At 27.0% G+C, this 22,510-nt stretch overlaps 2 protein-coding genes and 3 long non-coding RNA genes across 14 annotated transcripts in view; 2 read left to right on the top strand and 3 right to left on the bottom strand.

Moving 5' to 3' along the window:
* Positions 1 to 551: 551 nt before the first annotated feature.
* LOC107992599 (uncharacterized) lies at positions 552 to 10,685 on the top strand. The gene is made up of 2 exons (XR_001764939.3): positions 552 to 2,580; positions 9,685 to 10,685. It is a non-coding gene; the product is annotated as an uncharacterized LOC107992599 (long non-coding RNA).
* LOC108002329 (sex-lethal homolog) lies at positions 3,394 to 21,181 on the bottom strand. Of its 9 annotated transcripts, none has more exons than XM_062078382.1 (7): positions 20,419 to 21,181; positions 17,398 to 17,704; positions 17,136 to 17,311; positions 16,848 to 16,961; positions 15,836 to 15,996; positions 9,400 to 9,618; positions 3,394 to 3,795 (listed from the first exon to the last, which is right to left on the bottom strand). In XM_062078382.1, the coding sequence occupies exons 1-7, from the start codon at positions 20,472 to 20,474 to the stop codon at positions 3,773 to 3,775; spliced, it is 1,056 nt and encodes a 351-aa protein (XP_061934366.1). In that variant the 5' UTR covers positions 20,475 to 21,181; the 3' UTR covers positions 3,394 to 3,772. The 9 variants fall into 9 exon arrangements, 8 of the variants coding, with proteins under 8 accessions (XP_061934366.1, XP_061934368.1, XP_061934371.1 ...); XM_062078384.1 differs by lacking the exon at positions 20,419 to 21,181 and adding an exon at positions 19,658 to 20,060; XM_062078387.1 differs by lacking the exon at positions 20,419 to 21,181 and adding an exon at positions 18,767 to 19,128 and having other exon boundaries at positions 17,398 to 17,900.
* LOC133666568 (uncharacterized) lies at positions 9,766 to 10,884 on the bottom strand. Its single transcript, XR_009830887.1, has 2 exons — positions 10,744 to 10,884; positions 9,766 to 10,649 (listed from the first exon to the last, which is right to left on the bottom strand). It is a non-coding gene; the product is annotated as an uncharacterized LOC133666568 (long non-coding RNA).
* LOC133666569 (uncharacterized) lies at positions 19,702 to 20,422 on the top strand. The gene is made up of 2 exons (XR_009830888.1): positions 19,702 to 19,928; positions 20,019 to 20,422. It is a non-coding gene; the product is annotated as an uncharacterized LOC133666569 (long non-coding RNA).
* Positions 21,182 to 21,430: 249 nt separating the features above from the next.
* The window catches only part of LOC108002328 (uncharacterized), a 1,213-nt gene continuing 133 nt past the window's right edge, over positions 21,431 to 22,510 (bottom strand). Inside the window, exons 1-3 of one of the 2 annotated variants that reach the window (XM_017063949.3) lie at positions 22,249 to 22,391; positions 21,822 to 22,161; positions 21,431 to 21,723 (exon numbers count right to left, since the gene is read on the bottom strand). In XM_017063949.3, coding sequence (XP_016919438.1) covers positions 21,451 to 21,723; positions 21,822 to 22,121 — 573 coding nt within the window. In that variant the 5' untranslated portion in view covers positions 22,122 to 22,161; positions 22,249 to 22,391 and the 3' untranslated portion in view covers positions 21,431 to 21,450. Of the gene's footprint in view, positions 21,724 to 21,821 lie in introns of both variants that reach the window. The other variant, XM_062078389.1, reaches the window with a different exon arrangement.

Below are 22,510 nucleotides of genomic sequence, written 5' to 3'. Positions count from 1 at the left end.
GAGCTCCTTCTAGTTTAGTAATCTTTTAAAACTCCAGATGCTTCAATGCGTTTTTATACAGAGACAAGTGTACTCCATTTCTTTGAATAGTCAGCGGTTATACCATTATTCCTTTCCAAGATCTATTTTTTCTTCTTTCTTCTGTCTTCTAAATGCAATTGGTTTATTTAATGATTATAATAGTTGGAATGCTATATATTATAAGATTGATTTATGATTTATTTATTATAAATAAAAGAATATTCAGCAAATCTGATTCACGTCAATAAGAATATATATTGAATTAATAATTCTTTTACAAATTCTGCTATATTTTTATTTATTAAAATCAATCACCTGATGTATAAGAAAAAATAGTTTAATTTTGTTCTTTATAACATATTTGAAAATTATTATTTAAAATTATTATTTTATTATTATTAATTATTATTATTATTTATTTAAAATTATTATTTATTTAAAATTATAAAAATTATCGATAAGATCATCGATAGTTTGACTTATATAATTTTATTTTATTTTATATAATTTTTCTGAATTATTTTCTTAATTTCATTTAAATTCTTAACTTCTCTTAAATTTATTTGATAATTTTATCATATCTAGAATTCATATAATAATATATAACATTATTATATATCTATATTATGTATATCTATAATTTCATAATATTATCAACCGTCTTATATATATCTTGGAAATTTCTTCAAATATTAACTCTTTTATTTACATACAAATTCATCACAATTGAATATTCTATAATTATTTCCTTCATGCATTCTTCATTCAAAGAATAAACGAAACGCAAAACGCTAACTGAAAGACAAAGAATTTGGCCGAAATTAATGGACACGTGTTATTTTTATGAATACCTGGGAATCCAAAATCAACATAAAGACCTCTACATAAATAGATGCATGTATGGTCAACAACCTTAGGGGCAAGAACAGCCATTCTCATAAACATTCCACTTCCCTCTTTCTTTTTTTATTCGATATAATCCTAATGAAAAAATAAACCTATACTATAGATATAATAATAATAATTATAATTGTGGTTATTAACATTTGATTATTAACAAATTCCTAGAAGAAGAGAAATAAAAATATAAAAAATACAATGAATAATAAAAGAATAAGTATCGCGATATTCCTCGTGATAAAGGTGTTATGTCAATGAATGGTTAATCTAATTCTTTCTGATGGTTACGAATAGATTTCTTCTATAAAGACTTTGAAACATGGTCTTCTTGCTTGAAATTTCGAGGATTATTAATTTTGAGAATTAATTCGATGACCAGGCGAATACGGTTTCTCCATACAGCATTATTCATTGTGAACAGGAAATGCAAATTTTTCTCTGGCCCGGTTCTGCCCCCTCGCCTCAGGACACTGCCCTTTGACCCTTTCCAAGTCCCCTTTGCTTTCATATATTTCTGTTTATCTTATTTTTCCAATATGCATTGGCCTTTTTTTCTTCTTCTCTTTTAGATAGGTCTTTCAAATAATTGATAAACTTTCGATGGTGTTTTTCTGATTTGAGTTAAATACTTGCATCTAAATGTTTCTTATATTTTATTTTCTCTAAAAAATGTTATTTTTATTTTCATTACATACAATTATTAAAAATAAAGTCTTTAATTATGGAATATGATAATAGGGATATTTAGGGACAATAAGGATATTTTTAAAAAATTATAGCTTTTGTTATTCAATAATATAAAAGAACGAAAATTTTTTTACTTATTTTCATTATATTCATTATATATTCATATTGCATAATCAATAGATAGATCAGGAATGAAGTATAATGAATCTTCAATTAAAAATTGATATAATCATTTCTAACTGATCTTCAAAAAACTTAAGTTGTTATCTTGAGTAAAATTTGTAATACATCTATAAATAAAGTATCAAGAATACAAAATTCTTAAATAACAATTTCACTTGTATAAAGCCTGAAGATTTGATAAACCGATAAATGAAATTGCAGATTTGACAAATTAACATGGTCAAAATTTAATTTGCAATTCACTTAACAATTCCATTGGTTGACCAACAGAGGAAAAGCTACGCATCCCGTGTCCAAGTGTCGCGGATCCCCTCTTCATTCGGAGGATCGCACCACGTGTTTCTTTCTCTCGGAATCCTCCCTTCTCCGCAACTGTAAATCAAGTTCACTGTTCAGTAGTGTTCAGTTCAGTCGCCCTCGGGATATCGTACCAGTTGGTGGTTGTATTATGGTTATATCTTCATTAATTTTGCATATTTCTAATTTAACAGAATTGATTCAAACTGTTTTAAATCATTTTAAACCGAAGAGTGTAGTGTTATAATAATTTCGATCTTTTCTAGTTTTATTTACATTCTTTTATTTTGTTTATTCATCTTTTTTCAAAAAAGAAAAAGAAATGATTCGATATTTTTAATCAAATGGATTCATTGAATAAGATATATATATATATATATATATACATCGCTTAATATAGTAGTGTACAGAGGCTGATTCTAACCTTCCTGTGATACCATGGATATCACGCTGGGCGGAAACGAATATCTTTTTGTGGGCTATGCATGTTTGGTAAGCTGATTCGTAGGGTATTCCATAAAACACAGATATTATATCATGCTGTGACATATCCTAGACCAATTATTATTCACCTACATTCACTTATATCTCCATAGATTTATAATACATGATCCAATTTGCTTATTAATTATATTTGATTTTTAAATTGTAGAATAAATATTAATTTCAAAAAATTGCGATTATTGTTAATTTTATAAAGATATATAATTTGTTATAATAATTATTTTAAGATTTTGAGAAGTGACAATAAAATTTTTCTCGATTTTATGATAAAATTAAATTGTATGTCAAATAATTAAAATGATAAATTGAATATCACTATTATACTAAATAATTCCGGATATCATATGTCGCATATTGTAATTATAACGTGAATGCAAATAATATTTCTAGGTCAAGAATTGACTACATTGGCTACATTATTCTTAATATATTCTTCTTAACTGTCTTTGATTTAAAATCAAATAACGAATAGCTAACAAAGTTTCTGTCGAACTTATAAACGATCTTCTGAAATAAAAATTGAATGTTTCAATAGAATATTTCATAAATTCAAATGTATATTTTATTAAAATTAAAATTAAATGAAAAATAAGCCTAAGCGTATAGCGTGGTACATCGACTCTAGTTGATTCGAGAAAAATCAACTACAGCGTAATGTATGAGTCATCTTCCATCACAGTAATATATACCTACTAACTCGGAGATTCTCGTCCTTCTCCGGCAAGGAATTTTCAAAGCATTTCTGACTAGAAATTAGCATATTGGGTGCCAGGGTTCAATTTCTCTTTCTCAGAACTGCAATTTTTCATTGAATAATTTTTTTTAATTACTAATATGAATGCTACATATGAATGAAAATAAATAAATATACATACATAATCATGTTTCTATTTTAGTAAAAGTTGTTTTATGCAATAAAAAACGTTCAACTTATACAATAAAAATTTGATAATGTGTTAATCCGAGTTATGATGTTTAAATGATAATGACAATTTTTTTTTTTTTTACATTCCTCTTAATTCCTCTGATTCGATCAGGCTGCAGTTTTTTTACATCCATTGTGATTCAATTGTGAATCATCGAAAAAGATAAAACTATCGGTCCACTAAAAAAACATTCCAGATGGTCCTGTAAAAGCGGGTCGACTGAATGAATTTTAAAGGCCTCATGTGGCTCCTCCTCATGACTGTGCGATCATTTTTCCTGCGAACAACAAATGTTGTTGATGTTGAAAATTATAAGTGTATTGTTTAATTACCAAGAAAGGAAGAAAAGTTTTTTGTTTCTAATCTTTCGTTTTCATTATTTCAATTTAAAAATATATTTTTCTATGATCAAATATATTAAATATTCTATATGAAATTTCTATTCCCTAAAACTAATAATCCCTACTTTTCTAATATAGATGAACGTTATTCGATTAAGTTCTTATTCGAATAAAAATTTTATTTAAATAATCTTCAAATAAATGAAATTATTTGCAAGTAACGAATAATTTTTAAATGATTTCGAATAAATTTATTGAAATTAATGTGGACGGGAAACTGAAACTAAAATCAAAATTAACGGTGATCGCTCTTAATTTCGAAGATTAAAATTAATATATGTTAACCTGATAAATGATTTGATTTAATAAAGAAATTTTTCCAATTTCTAATTTATCACTTTAAATATCATATCAATGTAATATTTTCCTGATGAAAATGAAATTAAACATTATATAACTTTATATAAACAATTATTGTACCAATAATTTTTCCTTTTGTTTTTCCTTTCTCTTTAGTCAAAGTCCTAATTATATATTCAATTGTAAGATTAATTGTTGCGTAACATCACATACCATTCATTAGCTTTTTTAAATTATGATTAAAATCTTATTCGAATAAAATTTCATTCGAATAACGTTATAGATTATTACTAAATAAATCCTACTTTGGTGTACTTTTTGATTTTCACAATCATCGATGAATTTTTGAAATGAAATCTGTGTTTCTTACATACGAAAAACTTTATTCGTCATTTTTTATTTTCAATTAACAATTATCCTGATGATTCCGCACTTGTTACAAGTATTTTTACAAGTGTTTGTATTATACCGAAGGGACCGACCGAAAACGCATCAAACGATGTAAATTTAATCCATGCATTAGCACGCACTAGAACAAAACTTGCGGATTTTTTTTAGCTATGTAAGAAACATGTTAAATAAAAATAATCAAAATTATAGCAATAATGTAACTTGATTGAAAAAAAAACGTCTCCCTATAGTTTTTATGACTCTTCCTATAATTTGTTCATAAAATCTTTGTTCATGGAATAATTAATGAAATTTTTTGGATTGAATTAATCAATCATTTTAATTTAATAAATAAAAAAGTTTTTCTCTAACGAGATTTTTCTTACTGTTAATATTAAATTATATTATTTCTTGATCTTAAAATTCTTTTGTACTATTTCAAATTTATCCCTTAAAGAAGAAAAACAACTACGAAAGAAGAAACAACATCTATATACTATAAAATCTGAAACATGCTAACCCTCGACCAGTCGTGAAGCAGATGTGTGCATGTGTGTTTAATGCTAACCAACATTAGTAGGTGGAGAGAGTTTTCTGTTTTCCACAAATCTTATGAAAAGAAAAAAAGATGAGCAGAAAAAAGAAGGGGGGAGGGGAGGAATACTTATTCAAATCAAAGGACAAGAGCGATTATAACTAACGAAAAATTTTCTGTAATCGTATCAAGAGAAAGACCAATGACTCTGAATTGTTCCTAAATATTTCATGTGTATCCAAAGTTTGCTCTTTAAAATACTTTGATAAATATTTTATAACCATCTAATAATATAAATATTTATATATACATATATTATAAACATTTATAAAAGAGAAAATTATTTAGAAATTTTTCTTTTCAATTTCAACTGATCTAATTTTTAATGGAGAAATAATTAAAATTGTAATTGATCCAGAATAGTTGGATTTCTAATTTCTGTTTATATGACAATTTTAAATAGGTTTAGATCATTAACTCATGGTTCTTAGTAGTTTTTATAATATTTTAAGTGAGATTGAAGAGTGGAGATTAATTTTCGTTTAGTTGTGATAATAATATTATTGAAAGAAATTCAAGTGTTGATTTGCCTTGTACATATTAATTTAAATGTACATTTCATAAATATAAACGATATATCTTTTCATAATCAAAGTTTCAATAATATTTTAAAATAATTTATATAGTTTTAATATACATGTATGTTAAACTTCCAAATATAATTTGATTTATATATATATTTATCAATATGATAATGAGAAATTGAAGATAAAATCATAGAAAATTACAATATTTATGTTTTCTAGCATGAAATTCATAAAAAAAAATATCCAAGATTTCCACATCTTTTGTCGCACTTAGAATTACATTTACTAAGGTGATATCTTATGCAGCTATCCGCCCCTTCCTGTTTCCTCTTATGGCTGAGTTAATCTCTAAAGTACAACATCCTGTATAGAAGTTTCAGTAGTTATAAAGTTTCTGTTTTAATTTCACAAAATGTTCAGTCAGAGGGCATCTTCCTTAAAGTTTATATCATTGGTTCAGTTAGTTTTCGTTTGAATTTTTCTTTAATTATGGAAATTCCAGTATAATTGTGTATAATTGTGTATAATGTAAAAGTAATTATATTATATTCAACATGTGAAGTTCTAAAAGTTTGAATTTGGAAGTTAAACAGTGACAATGTACACCAAATGGAGAATATTTTGCATTCTTTTGCAATATTACAAGAAATATTGTGAAATATAAATAATTCTGAGCTGATTACGGTGCGGCTCGTCATCGGGCACTTTGCTATTTTTTAAACGCAAGCTGCCTTTTGAAGGGCAACACCGTACTTAGTGAAACGCAACAGAACATTTTCTCTTCATTCATTTTGTTTATAGTCACTGAATTTCTTTATTCTTTATATAAGACTGTAGAAAAAAAAAGGAGAAAAAAGTAAATCGTATTTTTGATACGACTATAATAAATAATTATACTTCTTAACATTCTGATGACTATACTTTTTTTCTCGTCCTCTATCAACAGATACACATAACCAACGGAGTTCTCCACTTTTTTATAGACATTTTATTTCATCTTAAATAATTAGTTCTTATATAATTATGAATTATCGCGAGATAGAGAGATAGATATGTAGATAGATAAATAAATAGATAGATACAGAGATAGATAAATAGAGAGAGAGAGAGAGAGAGAGAGAGCGTGTATGTGTGTAAATGATCACAATGTGTAAATGTTAACAAAATCATATTGATAATCATGTTTTGAAAATTACAAAACAATGATTTAATCGTCAATATGAAAAAATTTAATACGATTATAGTAATTTTTCTTTTTTTAAATTCATATTCATTGCTCAATCAAATAATGTAAAGTGCAATTGTTATATTTATTATGAATAGTTGTAATAGAAATTTAGTTTTTACTTTCCGTTGCAATTAAAATAGAAACAAAAAAAAAATAAGAACCGAGAAATACAGGAGAAAAAATGAAAATCTAACGCGCTTTCTTTAAGATAATAATAAAACAATTTCGATTTTTAAAATTGTTCGCGTGGTCTCCTATAAAAAGTCAGTCTCATTTTTGTCTACGACATGCTGTAATAATGACGTGTTTCCATTATGATTTATGTACATTTTGCGGCGATTCCAGTGGACAACGATGGTGCTTTTTTTATTTTTTTTATATTTTTTTATATTTTTTTTAAGTACACGAATGACGATCTAAAGATCATATCCTTAATCATACAAAAATAAGTTCGAAAGTTTTGTGAACATTTGATCGGTACATTGTTATTTTAAAAACTAAAAAGTTGTTTAACATGTTTCTTTGCAACCATCGAGGTCCAACGCCATTCGGAGCATAAGAAACACAGTCTTCTTATACACTATCTGATAAAAACTCTTTTTCTTAACGTTAAACGTTTGATAAAGTTTCAAGAGTTAGAACCATTAAAAAGGAAATGTACAACAACATGTAAAACTCTTAGCTTCTGCCCTCAACGTGCCCCCGTTTCCTTTTCATTCAAAAATATTAAAACATTGAACTATCAAAGAAAAAGGAGATCTTTTTCAATAAAGTTCAGCCTTTAGCTGGTCTTTATAAATACTCGAGCGATCGTGAAGCTGACCAAAGCTAAGAGAATAATATCGTGTGATAATTTATTTGAAATACAATAAGAGGCACGCTGCTGGCCAAAAGTGAAAATTGTCTGACTTGTTAACGAACGGATAAAGATTTTAAATTAATTAACAGGTACTTCATTAGATTATAATAAAATAATCAACAACAGCAATGCCTATATTTGTTAGCCTAAATAAACAATTAAATCTTGATACTGTTCATTTAAGAGTTATTCATTAAGCTTTAGACATAATTCAGATAAAAAAAAAAAAAATAGATAGAACTATTCAAAGTTTCTGAATAAACGTATGCTAAATGAGTCTAAATAATTATTACAATATTATCTACATTTTTTAAGAGGAAGTTTGTTACAACTGGAATCATTGAACAGTTCTAAAATATTGTATACCATATCGATTTGTTATTTAAAATTAGAAACATTTTATAATATTTGTTATTAAATAAAATAGTATCTTGAGATTTTAGCCTGCAGTATGCCTTAACGATCTTTTTAAGTGTAATATAGAATAAGAAGAATATTTATATTCATATCGCGAACGCGTTTTGAGTGTCAAAAAAATAAAATCTCATAAAAATTCGCCTATTAACGATCTTAGGGACGCAATAATAGAGCTAATTTAGCACGATATATATTATAGTTTCATCATCGAATTTGATTATGCCCAATTTAAAATAGGCAACAACTCGATAATCAAATATTATTTCCCTCCTTTTTTCATTTTTTTTGTACCTTAACATGTTATAATATTCAACGTGCATTATTTAATTGGCGAAAATAAACGCCACTAATTTAAACGCACAATGGAACGAAGATATTAAAGCTAAAGAAGAAAGAAGAAACTTTAACTATAAAAAGCAATAAAGAAATAGCGATAGGACCAGCTTTACACTCTTCCATTATCATCCAAAATTTTATCTAATAAACTGCTTCGAGATCTTGGAATTAATTCTTTCAATTAGTTTTGAAAAAAGAAAAATTGAAAAAAAAAATAAACAAAAAAAATGTAACAATTATAAGCTTCACCCTTAAAAAATTCACAATAAAGTTATATTATTTACTTATACTACTTAGAGAGCTTTGAATGGATCAATAATTTCAAGTTATTTTTTCAGTCGTATCTAAGATCTCGAAATATTCGAACAAATTTTAAAACTGAATATCTATCGCCACGTGAATCTACAATACTAGGTATTCTGAGCTTTGGTTCAGGCACGTAAAAATATTATTAAATACTATGCATAATAATTTACATATCCTTGATCAGTCAGTCCTCAAGCATCTCGATCTGAATGTCGTAGGAGACAAAGGAAGTCATAATTGAGAACTAGGTTGCTAGACTTGTACCCTTGTTGTCTTTATCTATCCTTATATTATTTATGACGGCAACCTTTCTCGATCCTAATGCGTTCCCATATCTCCATGACTTCACGATCGCTCGAGGAAAACGTATGTTTATTCGGCAAAGTTATAAACGACAACAATTGCCGTTGCTTGATCTCCGATTGAACGAAGAAAGGTACGTAGCCGGTGCTGTCTTGCTAACCAGATCGTCGACGATACTAGGTCACCAGAAGTGCGACTGCACATAGCCGCCGCCCATACCAATAGGATTAAAGCGATGTGGATGAATTTTTTCCATCCTCATAGCGCCTGGACCGCCACTTCCGCCAAGAAAGCTGCCGTGTGGCCCGCCACGCGGCCCGAAACCACCTCCTGCTCTTCCTAACATTCCTGGTCCACCTCCACTAATACCTATGCCCATTCCTGGCGGACCTCCAATACCTCTGCCTCTTCCTCCACCGCCTAGACCACCTCCAGCACCTGAAAATATTATAACAATTAATATTTTGAAAATTACTTGAAATTATTTTTTTTTTAAATTTTTAGGTTAGAGAATGGAACGATTCAAAGGATACTAGAATGTAAAAATAGGTGATGGCATATAGTATAGAATAAAGTGGACAGATATTGATTATTGATTTCTAATCATTTTAATCAAATTTAATGACTGTCTACAGAATCACTCAGACCCCTGTAGCAACAAGGATAAGAAAGGTATGAGATAATTATATAGGGACGTGTTTGATAGAAGTTTTGAACAAATATATTTTGTTCCTGATTTTATTTTGTCCTGATGAAAACGATGGTTCCATTATTGATTTTCGTATAGTTTTCTCTTTTTTTTGGATGATATTGGAACCACGAATAAATGAAATCATCAGCACAAAAGTTGGGTATTATTAGGCCAGTTTCTCAATATAATTTCACACATTCCGTATTACACGCATTGAACACGTTTAAATGGTAATATTCGTACAATTATTATTTAGCTTATCCATACAACATGTACATAATCATAATTTTCTACTATATCACTATAATATATTTTATTATATAGTATGTATACGTGTCTCTTTATTAATGCACAGAGTAAACGGGAAATAATAAGAAACGCTTAATTAGGTTATGTTACGAACCGCATGTTTTTTTCCTTTAAAAAAATTTTATAAATGAAAAATTATATTCGATAATTATATGATTGGTTTCAATATAATGAATCATCTTACTGAATAGATAATATTACTTCCGGTTCACTCTGCAACTTGTATATCATTTATTTATTTTAAATGCTAGAATCAAATTTCTCGCTAAAATGAGATCGATTTATTACAATAAAATGTCGATCATAGAATGTGTCTTTTGAAGACATTTTTTTTCTTTTAAATATTCATTTCTAAAGAAGAAAGAGAAAAATACGATGAATATATTATTGGGAATGTCGCAGGCATTTTCAACCGAGAATTTATTCTCTGTCTCCCCAATTTCATCGCTCTGATGTCAACTGTAAAAATCTTTATAAATAAATAAAATTTTATAATTTTTTCAAATTTTGTATTAAATCCTATGTAATTTATAAGTGAGTATTTTGAATATATTTCAAATAACCTTTTTCAAATTTTTAACACAAGAATTAACTAATAAAATTTTATCGTCGCAAGAAGAAGATAAGAAAGAAGAAAATAGCAAAAAAAAAAAGAGCGTATTTTATCCGTTATATATCCCGGATACTTCACTTTTTTTTCGTTCATTTCTCTTGTTAATTTTTTTCTTATTCCATATCACAGCCATCATTAGCACTATTGAACTTCGGGATTATAACCATTTCGAACAATTTTCGATCCATTAGATATTATAATTTATTACTTAACATGTTAAGTTAAAAATTAGAATTTTGACTTATGTACACTGAAAAACTCAAATTGTTCTTTCTCTTATAAAGATAAACTCTTATTGCTTTTATTTTCGATATTAACGAAATAATTCTCTCTATTTTTTATATTTCATTACCAGTTTTTCTAGGGAATTTTTATTTGCGTAAAGTAACCTCATTTTCATTTTTATTGATTTTAAATCTTTTTGTATTTGAAGTGTTTTTTTCTTCCTTTCTATATTTTTTTTCTCCTTTTTTTTTTTAGAAAGAACATTATGAGTTTATTCTGTAGTATGAATATTCTAAAAAAATATTTAGAAATCTTACTCATTAACTGGATTGACTTAAATACTAATTAGTTTCCTGTTTCTTTCACCATTCCTTTTTTATCCAAATCGTTACGATCACTAATTATTGTATTTCTCCAATTGAAATTTCATAGTGATAGAAATTTTACAACAGACATTAGTTGTATGGAAAGGGGTTCAAATACCAGCGCATTCGCAATATTAAATTCCTAACAAGATTTAAGTTTTTATTTTTTCTTTCTTTTTCTCATTCGAGAGTGCACAACCTATCATTTTTTATCAATAATATATTAATTTCATTAATTTTTAATTGTTCAAATATACAATAATGATGATGATGATGACGATGATGATGATGATGATGATGATGATGATGATAATGATGAATGATAATAAAAAGACTAATATATTTAAAAATGACAATTTTTTTAAATTTTTATTATATTTACTTATTTTTAATTTATTATTAAAAATTAATACATAATTATTAATATATGTGAAGAATCAAAAAAAAAAAATATTCTTGAGAAATCAAATCCTACTCAACTAAATAAAATCTGAAAAACCTAATCATATTCGTCATATTATTCATATATTATTCATTTCTTTTAAGTAAAATAAAGTAAAATGAAATAAAATAAAATACAATAAAAATGTCATTTAAGTTAAAAAAGGTTATGCACTCCTGTTTTTAATCATATCATGCACTTGAACGTATTATTAATATACGAGCAAGATACTTTCTATTAGGATTTATTATTTTATTATATTATTACGGACTATATCAAAAGCATTCATGTCCTAATCATTTGTAAAGATTTAATACGGTCGCAAAAAACCGACTAAAAAAGGAACGATTGTCAGGGTCACAGGAGATACAAATATTTCTTATATATTCCAATTAACTTCGAAATTCACATTTTTTTAACTGAGATATATATATATATATATATATATATATATATATATATATATATATATATGCAGACACATGTATATATACTTAAATCTATATATATAGCGATAAAAATAAGTAACAGCGAAGATTTTAACTTCATATATGAAAAAATTGTCATCATGCTTCCAATCGATCACAATTTTTATCGTTCAATATTGTTACTTTAGCAACAATTTATTAAATATGACTCGACAACACTTTTTAAGCCTATTCGCTCGTCTATTATTCAAATTGTCTTTATGACAACTAAATTCATCTACAATTTCATCCATCAATTTTTTAAGACAATATAATTTATTTAACTAATTGTCCCAATTGTTTTACAGGATGAATATCTATACATATTTTCACTATCTATATAGTTCACTAAAGTCAATATTAGTGAACACGATGAACAGGCCATCAGATAACAGACAATTGTAAAAATTATGCAACGTTTGCAAGGAGTCATCTAATTATTTAAAGTTGTAAAAGTAATTACAACTTAATTATTCAATTTAAAATCCACAAATATCTCTTTTTTCTTATTCAGCACATTGACTCTAAAAATATCAGAAACTTATGTTTATTTTAATTAATCTTTTAAGCTATTATCTCCAATACAATACAAGATTAAATGAATGTTTCCTATATTTTAGGTCAAAGTGTTAAATTGTATTATTATACAAATATTCAAGGAATATTTTTAAAACAGTAAAATTGTATCTAAAGTTTCTTTTTCTTTAGAAAAGAACTTTAGAATTATAGATTGGTTTTCTGATAAATTACAAAGTACTCGTTTACATTTGTTGAGCAAATTGTGTGATTTTTTTATTTAATTACAAACAGTTTTGCTTTGTGAAAAAATTAGGTTCAATTCTAAGAAACTGTACAATTTGTATTAAACAAAAAAATGAAATTGAACTAGGATAAGATCATTAAGAAAAAACGAAGCAATCTTAAAAGATTTAATCAAAAAGCAAAATTTGTTTTCCTTATCTTTATAAATCCCTTTTTTCGAATTACAATAAAAGTGGTAACAATTGTGCTGGTATAAGCGCACTTAATCATGCCAATCTCATTACATCAATAGGAATTCATGGTAGCATAACTATAAGGGTAACAATGAGTACCGAACAAGAAATTGCGTTCTTCTTTTAATAAAGGTAATGTGCATAACGCTGGTATTTATTCCTGGTCGGATACAGACGTTCTCCTTTGTGGATTGGCGAGCATAGAAATGAAAATGATTTATGTTAAAGAGTTATACGAAATACTTGAAACAAATGTAATTAGATAAATAATTTACTGAAACAAAACAGAAAAATTTTATGGTTCTATTAAATCTGAAAATTTTCTATTTTTACTTATTTTTAATACTATATTATTCATTTAATAAATTAGATCCAAAACTTTAAATACGAATGTTAATCATAAAAAGAAACTTATTTATCTAAATACATTTGTCCATTATTGCATATGATAATCGCTTGAAAGAGGACACAGCCATGCACTGAACAAGTTCTCTGTTAAAGCCACATGTTTCTGCAAATGCAATCTGCAAATCCAGAACTAATCATGGATTAGCAATGACGCTCGCTAAATTATTCGCAGGCATACAACAATTTGTGGATTAAATAAATTGCGTATTTTACACGCTGCTCCAAATTTTTTATGCAAATAATACTGTATCTTTTTCACAAAAAATTGATTTTAAGAATTATTTTACATTTTGAGCAGTGTATAAGCAAGTCTCAAAACATCGTGTTACAAAAAATTCTACTTAAAACATACATATTTTCTTTGAACACTAAATACTACAGGCGCTCATTAATTATTTTATATTTTAAAAAACCTTAAACCTTAATTATGATTATGAAGGAAAAAAAAGAAGAAAAAACAAAAAAACAACGCACGCACGTTCATTATTGAAGGATTATAAGAGGAAGTAACAAATTTCTTCTTAAACAGAAAATGTATTTCCAAAATCTTAAATAAGTAACACACACACACATATATATATATATATATATATATATGTATATGTATATATATATGTATATGTATATATATATATACATATACATATATATATACATATACATATACATATATATATATATATATATATATATATATATACACATTATAATTAAATATAAAAATAAATATATATATATATATATGTAATATGAAATTGTATGTCTTATCAAAAGAAAATACAAAACAGCTTTAAGACGTACGTAATTATACAATAATTTGTTGACACAAAAATGTATAGAATGAAGATGATGCTCACAATATGATTTGAATACATTTGAAAATACATGACAATGCAAAATCAATATGGTAACAATAGCATTGGCAATTAATCAAAACAGAGTTTACAATTGTTGACCAGAAAATGTCCAAAAAAAAAGAAAAAATCAAACTTCTAGACAACCAGCCTTGTGTGCTGAATACAACTTAATGAATGTTTCTCTTTTTTCTTGTAACACAAGTTGTCACTGACTTTATCAGGATACAACATTTCATTTCATTATTTTTTCTTTTCATTTCTTGCTTTTGTGCACTAAAAATTATCACACACAGAAACATTTCTATCACAGCAACACTACATATTTGCATTCTTGTCTGTTTCATTATTTTTTTTCTTTTATGTCCATCTGCAAAGAGATTTTTTTCTTTCATTGAACACCACTGCCAGGAATCTTCTGCATTATTTTCCTTTTTTATTATTATTATTATTTTTCAATTACACGTGAAACAATTTCATGCGCACAACGTCGAAAAAACTTATAACAAAAACAAAGAGAACACAGAAAAACATAACAGGCGCGACAAGAAACGTGTCTCCACTATATTCGCAGAAAATTTGCTGCATTATTCGTTGCACGCATTAGAACGCAAACAGCATTTTCAATCTTCGCTGTACTTTGATTTAAGTGCAGCCATATCTGGCAAACAATTCAAATGTTAGACATGTTCTCACATTTACACGTCATCGATGATGCGAAGGCTCTTTCCAAATTAATTTAATTAAAAGATCATTCGCATCTTGGACAACGTGTATTAAATAAATACAGAAATTTCTTACACCTTGCAACTACGTTACAAAATTTGTTAAAATGACATTACCCTGTTTTCACAATTGCACGCGTATCATCGCGATAAAAAGAAAGAAAAGAAACGGAAAAAATTAATACGACAATTTGAAAAAGTGACGAGCTGAGAGAGAAAGAGAAAGAGAGAAAGAGAGAGAAATGCGTTCTATTAAAAAAAATTATCTCTCAAATCTCATGTGCTTCTACAGTTCCAACAATATGGCAATAACGAAACGATGATTTATTTGATAGGATTTATAGAAAGCCAAAATGCAAATCTCACCTGTCAGTAAAAATCAATTTATTTCACAATTATTTATGAATTAAAATTTTAGGTTTTATTTTTAAATAATTATTACTTTCATAGTTAATCCATACTTTATTAATTTTATAAAAAAAATAATTTTTACTGTCAGGTTGAAAACGAAAGAAATTTGAGCAAGACTAATTGTCTGTCGACAAAATTAAAATTACTTACCTCTGCTCTGATTGTAACCAGCCTGCCATCCAGCGTAGTATGCCGCTTTTTGTTTTCCGTGTTCCTCCGCGATTTTTACGCTAAGTGGCTCTGATCCACCTTCTGGTATCGTTCCATGTAGTCGTGCGATCGCTTCTTGTGCTTCTTCCCGTTTATCGAATCTACAAAGATATAGTTGTTATAGAAATTTATAGAATTTAAAAATCAAATAAAAAATTTACTTGATAATAAATATAAATAATTCTTGCCAGATATCTACATAGTTTACAATATTAATTAGAAATGGCCTAAAGCATAACGTACAGAACGTGAATTAACGAGTCTTTAAAATATGCCAAAATTAAGAAATTTATCAAACTAGTTTTGATTCTATTTTTAAATGGTTGACACACTTTTTGGACTATTTTCCTACAATAAACCATAAATCTCTTTGCATGCACAATTGCATTAACTAGGTCAGTGGTCTGTTAAGTAAAACGAAATTATGCAAATAAAATAAGCACCAGAGAAGTGGTCAAAATAATTTGGCAGTAATGATTTCGGAAAATAAATACAGACACATATATAGATTGCATAATAACTAAGCATTTCTTCTTTGGCACAAACAATTATAACTCTCAGTTGTTCATATATATATATATATATATATATATACACATTTTCCAAATAATAATAAAATAAAAATATAATTAAATTAAATTATATATATATATATTATATTATATAATAATTAAATTAATTTGCGCAAATAATTATCTACAATAACTCTATAATTTATTATAGAATTGAAATAATATATTATTATTATTATTATTATTATTATATCAAGAATTGCAATATAAAATTGTATTATAAAATAATGTTTGTTTCAAAAGAACATTTCATAAGCAACATTTTTTATTAATATAGTTAAATAAATTGTTCTTTTGAAAAAATTTTTTATGAAATTATTTAACATTCATAATTTATTTTAATAATATATAGTTTAAGAAATGAAACTAAAAAAACATACCTTACAAATGCTACACCTCTTGGTAATCCAGTAAGTTTGTCTTTTAAAATATTTTTTTGCACAATATTTCCATATTTACTAAATATATCATCAATCTGACTTTCGGTTATATTTCTAAAAAAAAATGAAATTAATATATTTACTTTATTATATATTGCAATTTCGTTTTATTAATTAATAAATAAATATTATATTATATTTATATATATACATATATATATATATATATTATTTAATATTTATATATATATTTATATATATATATATAAATATTAAATTATAGCATACCTCGGCAAATTTGTTACATATAGATTAGTTTCTTTAATTTCTTCACCAGATGGTCGTGCAAAAGATACTTTTAGCCTTTTGTTCTGAACTTGAAGTCCATTTAAAGTACTTATAGCTGTGGCTGCGTCTTCAGCTTTTGCATAATTAACAAATCCAAAACCATAACTGTACCCTGTCTATAAAATAAAATTAAAAATATAAAAATAATATAATTTATAAAAATAAAAAACTAAATTTATATAGTTTATGAAACAAAATATACCTTATAATCTTTCATAACACGACAAGATTCCACAGGCCCAATAGTTACAAAAAGACTGTAAAGATCTTTTTCTGTCATACTCTGTGGAAGATAATTGATAATCAAATTTGTTCTTGGTTCTTCATTGCCTTTGGTTTGTTGTTGCTGTTGCGCCTGTTGCTGTTGTTGTGGTTGAGGTTGTTGTTCTCGTTGATCTGTCATTTTAGCAAATTCTTGATCTACTTTCTGATTTGGAGTTTGATTCTGCAGTTCTTGATTTGATGCTACCAACTGTGAGTTGTGCGGCTCTGACTCCTGCGTACTCCAACTGATATGTCCCAGGATAATCGTTGATGGGGTCAGCAAATACAAAAAATATAAACAAAATCATTACTACGTTTTCCCCGTGCAATGCCATGATCGTTGCTCTGCCTGCACTTTTGAATGCTCTCACTTTCTTTAAGCGGTTCAAAATAAATAGAAAATAAATCTGCATATATACATATATGTATATGATGCCAGACCTGTGTATCAGAAACAAACAAACAAAGGCAAGTAAGGACAAAACAGAACCAGCAAGAATAGCCATGAATGAAAGGAACTAAAATCAAACCATATGAAGCATATCAATTGTGAAACCAAATAAGAAATTTCTTTACTAATAGATAAGTACAAATAATTATGCATATAAAAATATCTTTAAATCTACATTATTTATAAACTTTTTCAAGTTACAAATATAGAAACAAATCATTTAGCTATAAAATACTAATATATCATAACCTTTTATATATATAAGTATAACAGATAAAATATAATAAATGGATAAAAATCTATTTTATTTTATATTTAAAGCAATATTCAATATATTTCAATATATTAATGTTTCTACTTTCGTAGACAGGTTCATTGAATTGTAAAAAAAAGGGGGGAAGAAGAGCACGCTTCGTTGACGAGAACTTCCGCGTATTCGATCGTTTGTATCTGATTTGTTTATTGTTTACGCAATATATTCAATTTTTATTAAAAACTTGATTGAAGAGAAACGCGCTATTTCATTTTGATTTCATTTATTAGCAATTGTCGATAAATCTTAAAAATCGTATCATCAAACAGTTCAATCCATATAGAAAGAGAAGGAACAAAAAAAAAATTTCTTTTCAAAGTTTGATGACAGAAAATAATCGTTTGGCCTTATTTCGAGAAGCCCGGGGAAATGGCCCGGCAGATTCATGAATCGACCAAGCTGTCAGAATATGGAGGGAGTGAGAGAAAAAGGGACACCGTAACAGATGAAGGAGAAAGAAGAATAAACTTAAAGATAAACTAAACTTTCGCTAAATGTAGAATTGTGCCCTGAGTGAGAGCAAAGGTATAAAGATATACATACCAAAGTAGAAAAGAAGTAGTTAAAGAAACACCGTATATAGTGGGAAAAGATCGACGAAAAGAGCAGTATGCACTCACTCACTTGTATCACACGTTATATGCAATTCTGCTTAATACACGCCAATAATTATATAAGCTCGTTGCACCATCACCATTGAATCATGCACACTTTGTTATCACACTTGATGGTATTTGATGTGATGTGTTGCTTTCGCACCGAAGGATTCGATACACAGAGAATGGAGAAGTTAGCAAGCGAAGAATCGCGGAGGAACGTCGCACGAAACATACGACACAGCGTACGCAAACGTACTGAGCCCCAGCCCTGACCTGCCTTGCGCGACACCCTCTCGCGGCACGCTACCCCACTACACCACTCTCACTAATGAATAATACAGATAGTTTCACTTAATTTGTACATTTCGAATATATCTAATTTTATTAACAACATGGAAAAATATTAAAACAACAATAACTTTAGTTTAATTTATAAAATAAAAATAATTATAAAATTTTTTCGTAAAGGTTATGATTCTTTTAAAAGCATATAGTATGTAATATGTTGATCTTCTATCGAATGAAACATCCTGTATAATGGGGATGCGCATGGGGCGGGACATCCCGCCTAAATTTCTGGCGCATGTTTACACGAATTCGGGGCCTATGCCAATTTCTCTTATTATTCTACTCTTTTGATGATTTTTAAATAGAATGAATGTATGACTACGATTTTCGCGATTATATTGTTATAAGTATTATAATAATTGTTTAATAGATAAAAAAATTTATTCGCGATTTTTAAAGATAAGTATACTCTATTTATGTTAATGACAGAAAATTTAATTCGTTATATATGTGTATAAATCTTAAAAAAAAATTTTTTTGAACATACCTTGACAATACTTCCCAGTAAGGAACTGCGAACATGATAAATTCGACGCGCGATTTTACGTAGTTCGAGTTTCACGTGATATCGAAACGTTTGTACAAATTATTGCAGTAAAATTTTACAAACCGGAAATGATATACGTTGTTCCTGTTTGGATTATGTGACCGTCATTTTTTTATACTCTACTTTGTTTCAAAAAACGAAATTACTCCTTTAATCGTTGAAATTTATGTGAATTATAGTTCGTTATCCTGTTCACTTATTTGATAAAGAAGTAAATATAACCAATAATAGTGCTCAAAATAAATATATGACGTATCTAATAATAATTATAGAAGAATTAAATGCTGGAATTTTGTTACAGAAAATACATGATGATGATTTATATAAAATTTAATTTTTTTTAAATTTTCAATAAATTTTACTATTAAATTGTATTATTAAACATTGCATTTCTAAATCTGCAATGATAAATTTAACTTTATTTTTTTAACTAAAAATTTAATATTTAATTCAATTCAATTATGCAATAAACAAAAGCAAAAAAAAAAAATAATGTAATAGAAATCAAACTTTTAAAAATACAAGTATTAAAATACATAAACAAAAATTTTATGCATTAAGCAACGATAACTACGATTTCTAACCTCATTCCAAATTTCACGATTGATAAATTGTAGTAGGTTATTACAAAATATTTTTTAATTCTTTTATTATTGTAAAATATTTTTAAATAGGAAATTAGGTTTAAATAAAAAACTTACCTGACTTGAGGATTTACATTATTTTGCGTATCTTCGTTTTGTTCGTTTGTAGCCATTTCGAGCGTGTGTGAAACATAACACTAAGTGTTAGAGTATCTTCTGTCGAAGTGAGCGATTTTTCATTTTCACATGTCGGTCGTGTCGCATTCACAATGCTTTTCGGATGCAGTGGCGCATTTTACGAAGATTTTTTTTTTCACGGCTATGCTATAAACATGCACGTGCGCACTAACTCAATGAAATTTATCGTGTTTCCCACTTCAAGATTTCATTGAACGATTTAATTGGTTTCGTACATGCAATTCTTGATGCACGAAAAAAAATTTCTGTGAAAATTCATTGCACCTTGACTTTGTTCGCTATGAATTGAAATCATTGAAGTTACTACTACCTAATGTTTCTTAATATGAACAAACGAAAAATAAAAAATGAATATAGCAAATATTTGACTATGATTTTTTCTTGTCATTATTAATTGCATTTTTTTCTTTAAAATAAATGAAAAAATTAATATACTATTTCATAGAGGAATTGGGTTAATATTAATAATGAACGGTATTCATTTGCGAGGTTAGGTTTCACTTGAAAGTATATTTTTTTTCGCTTATTATTAATTTTATCTTTTAAATTAGTTGAAAATCTTGTTTTTTTTTATATTAATTTTGATTTGAAAGATTTAATTCAAAAAATTTCTTATACTTTTTTATTCAATATTATAATAATAATTATATATAAATATGTATAAAAAGTATAAATAGATTATGCACTGCATATATATATTATATATATATATATATATATATATATATAAAGCAGTTTGATATCATTGATAATATATCAAAAGAATAATTATAAATTGGAGTTTTCTCTCTCTTTTCTCTTTCGTTCTCTGTACTATGTTTTTGTATTTATCTATTGATCAAAATTGAATAAAATAATTCAATTAGTTGCACAAGGCACATAATCCTGAATGCATTGCTAGGAAATAAGGAGATCATTTCAATAATAGTTAGAAAAAAAAATGAAAAAGTTTTATCTTAATACAGAAAATCCTTTGGCTCTTGAAAAACGAAAGGGTCTACACTGGAGATATCGTGTTTCTGCAGGGCTATGCACTGGTGTTTCATTATTCTCTTTATTCCATGCATGTCTTGGAGATTCTATGCCAAAAGGACTATAAAGTTTTGTTGGTGTTCGACCAAGAAGTTGACGAGAACGGGTTTGAGGAGTCTGCATTTTACAAATACTGTTAGGAGATTGTTGCTCTTCCAATCTTTGACGTCTTCGTGTAGAACTTTTGAATTTCTAAATATAAAAAATAAAAGAATATTTGTAATCATAATTTGAAGTCATCATAATAATCAATTTTTATCTTATCTAATTTTTTTCATAATTTATCTGACCTGTGAAATAGTTCCAAAAGTTATGCGTACGGAAGATATGGTTTTGGATAACTTCTCAGCTCCACTTCGCAGAGCACGTCTAGAATCTGCTGACATATTTCCCAAAGTTAAATTGTTCCAACTACGATCACTTGTTTGTTTTTCCTTTGACATTTTTCCTTTACAGGAATCTCCAGACTTTTCTTTCTCGAAACGATCTTGAAGACGTCGTCTTATCTTTTTTGTAATTTCCGGTGAATTGTTAATATTCAGAATTTCTCGATGAAATGTAAATGAAACGCTACGTGAATCCGGTCGCATATTTTTTAGTTATTCTTATTCAACGAATCACTTACGATTTCTAATATAAATATTTCAAATATTAATTAAAACATTTTAATAATAATTAAAACATTATTGATAAGAAATACGAAATTAAGATACTCGCTTCATCCCTTGAAATACGTTAAGAATGACGCTGTCAATCGCCAATGTACGAAAAACAAGAATGGCTGTAGTCTATGAAATTTAATTCAACTTTCAATTAAAAACATCATGAAAAAATGCGAAATTGGTTTATTTAAGCATAAATGAATTTTTAAAATGAATTTACGAAATTCTAAAAAAATAAGCATTATATAAATTATAAAAAATTTCAAATTCGAAAATAAATTTTGATAAATACATTTCTTAATTTTTCTATATAGGAT

The sequence above is a fragment of the Apis cerana genome, linkage group LG8, assembly GCF_029169275.1.
Source record: "Apis cerana isolate GH-2021 linkage group LG8, AcerK_1.0, whole genome shotgun sequence".
Classification (NCBI taxonomy): domain Eukaryota; kingdom Metazoa; phylum Arthropoda; class Insecta; order Hymenoptera; family Apidae; genus Apis; species Apis cerana.
This window is presented reverse-complemented; position numbering and strand designations above follow the sequence as displayed.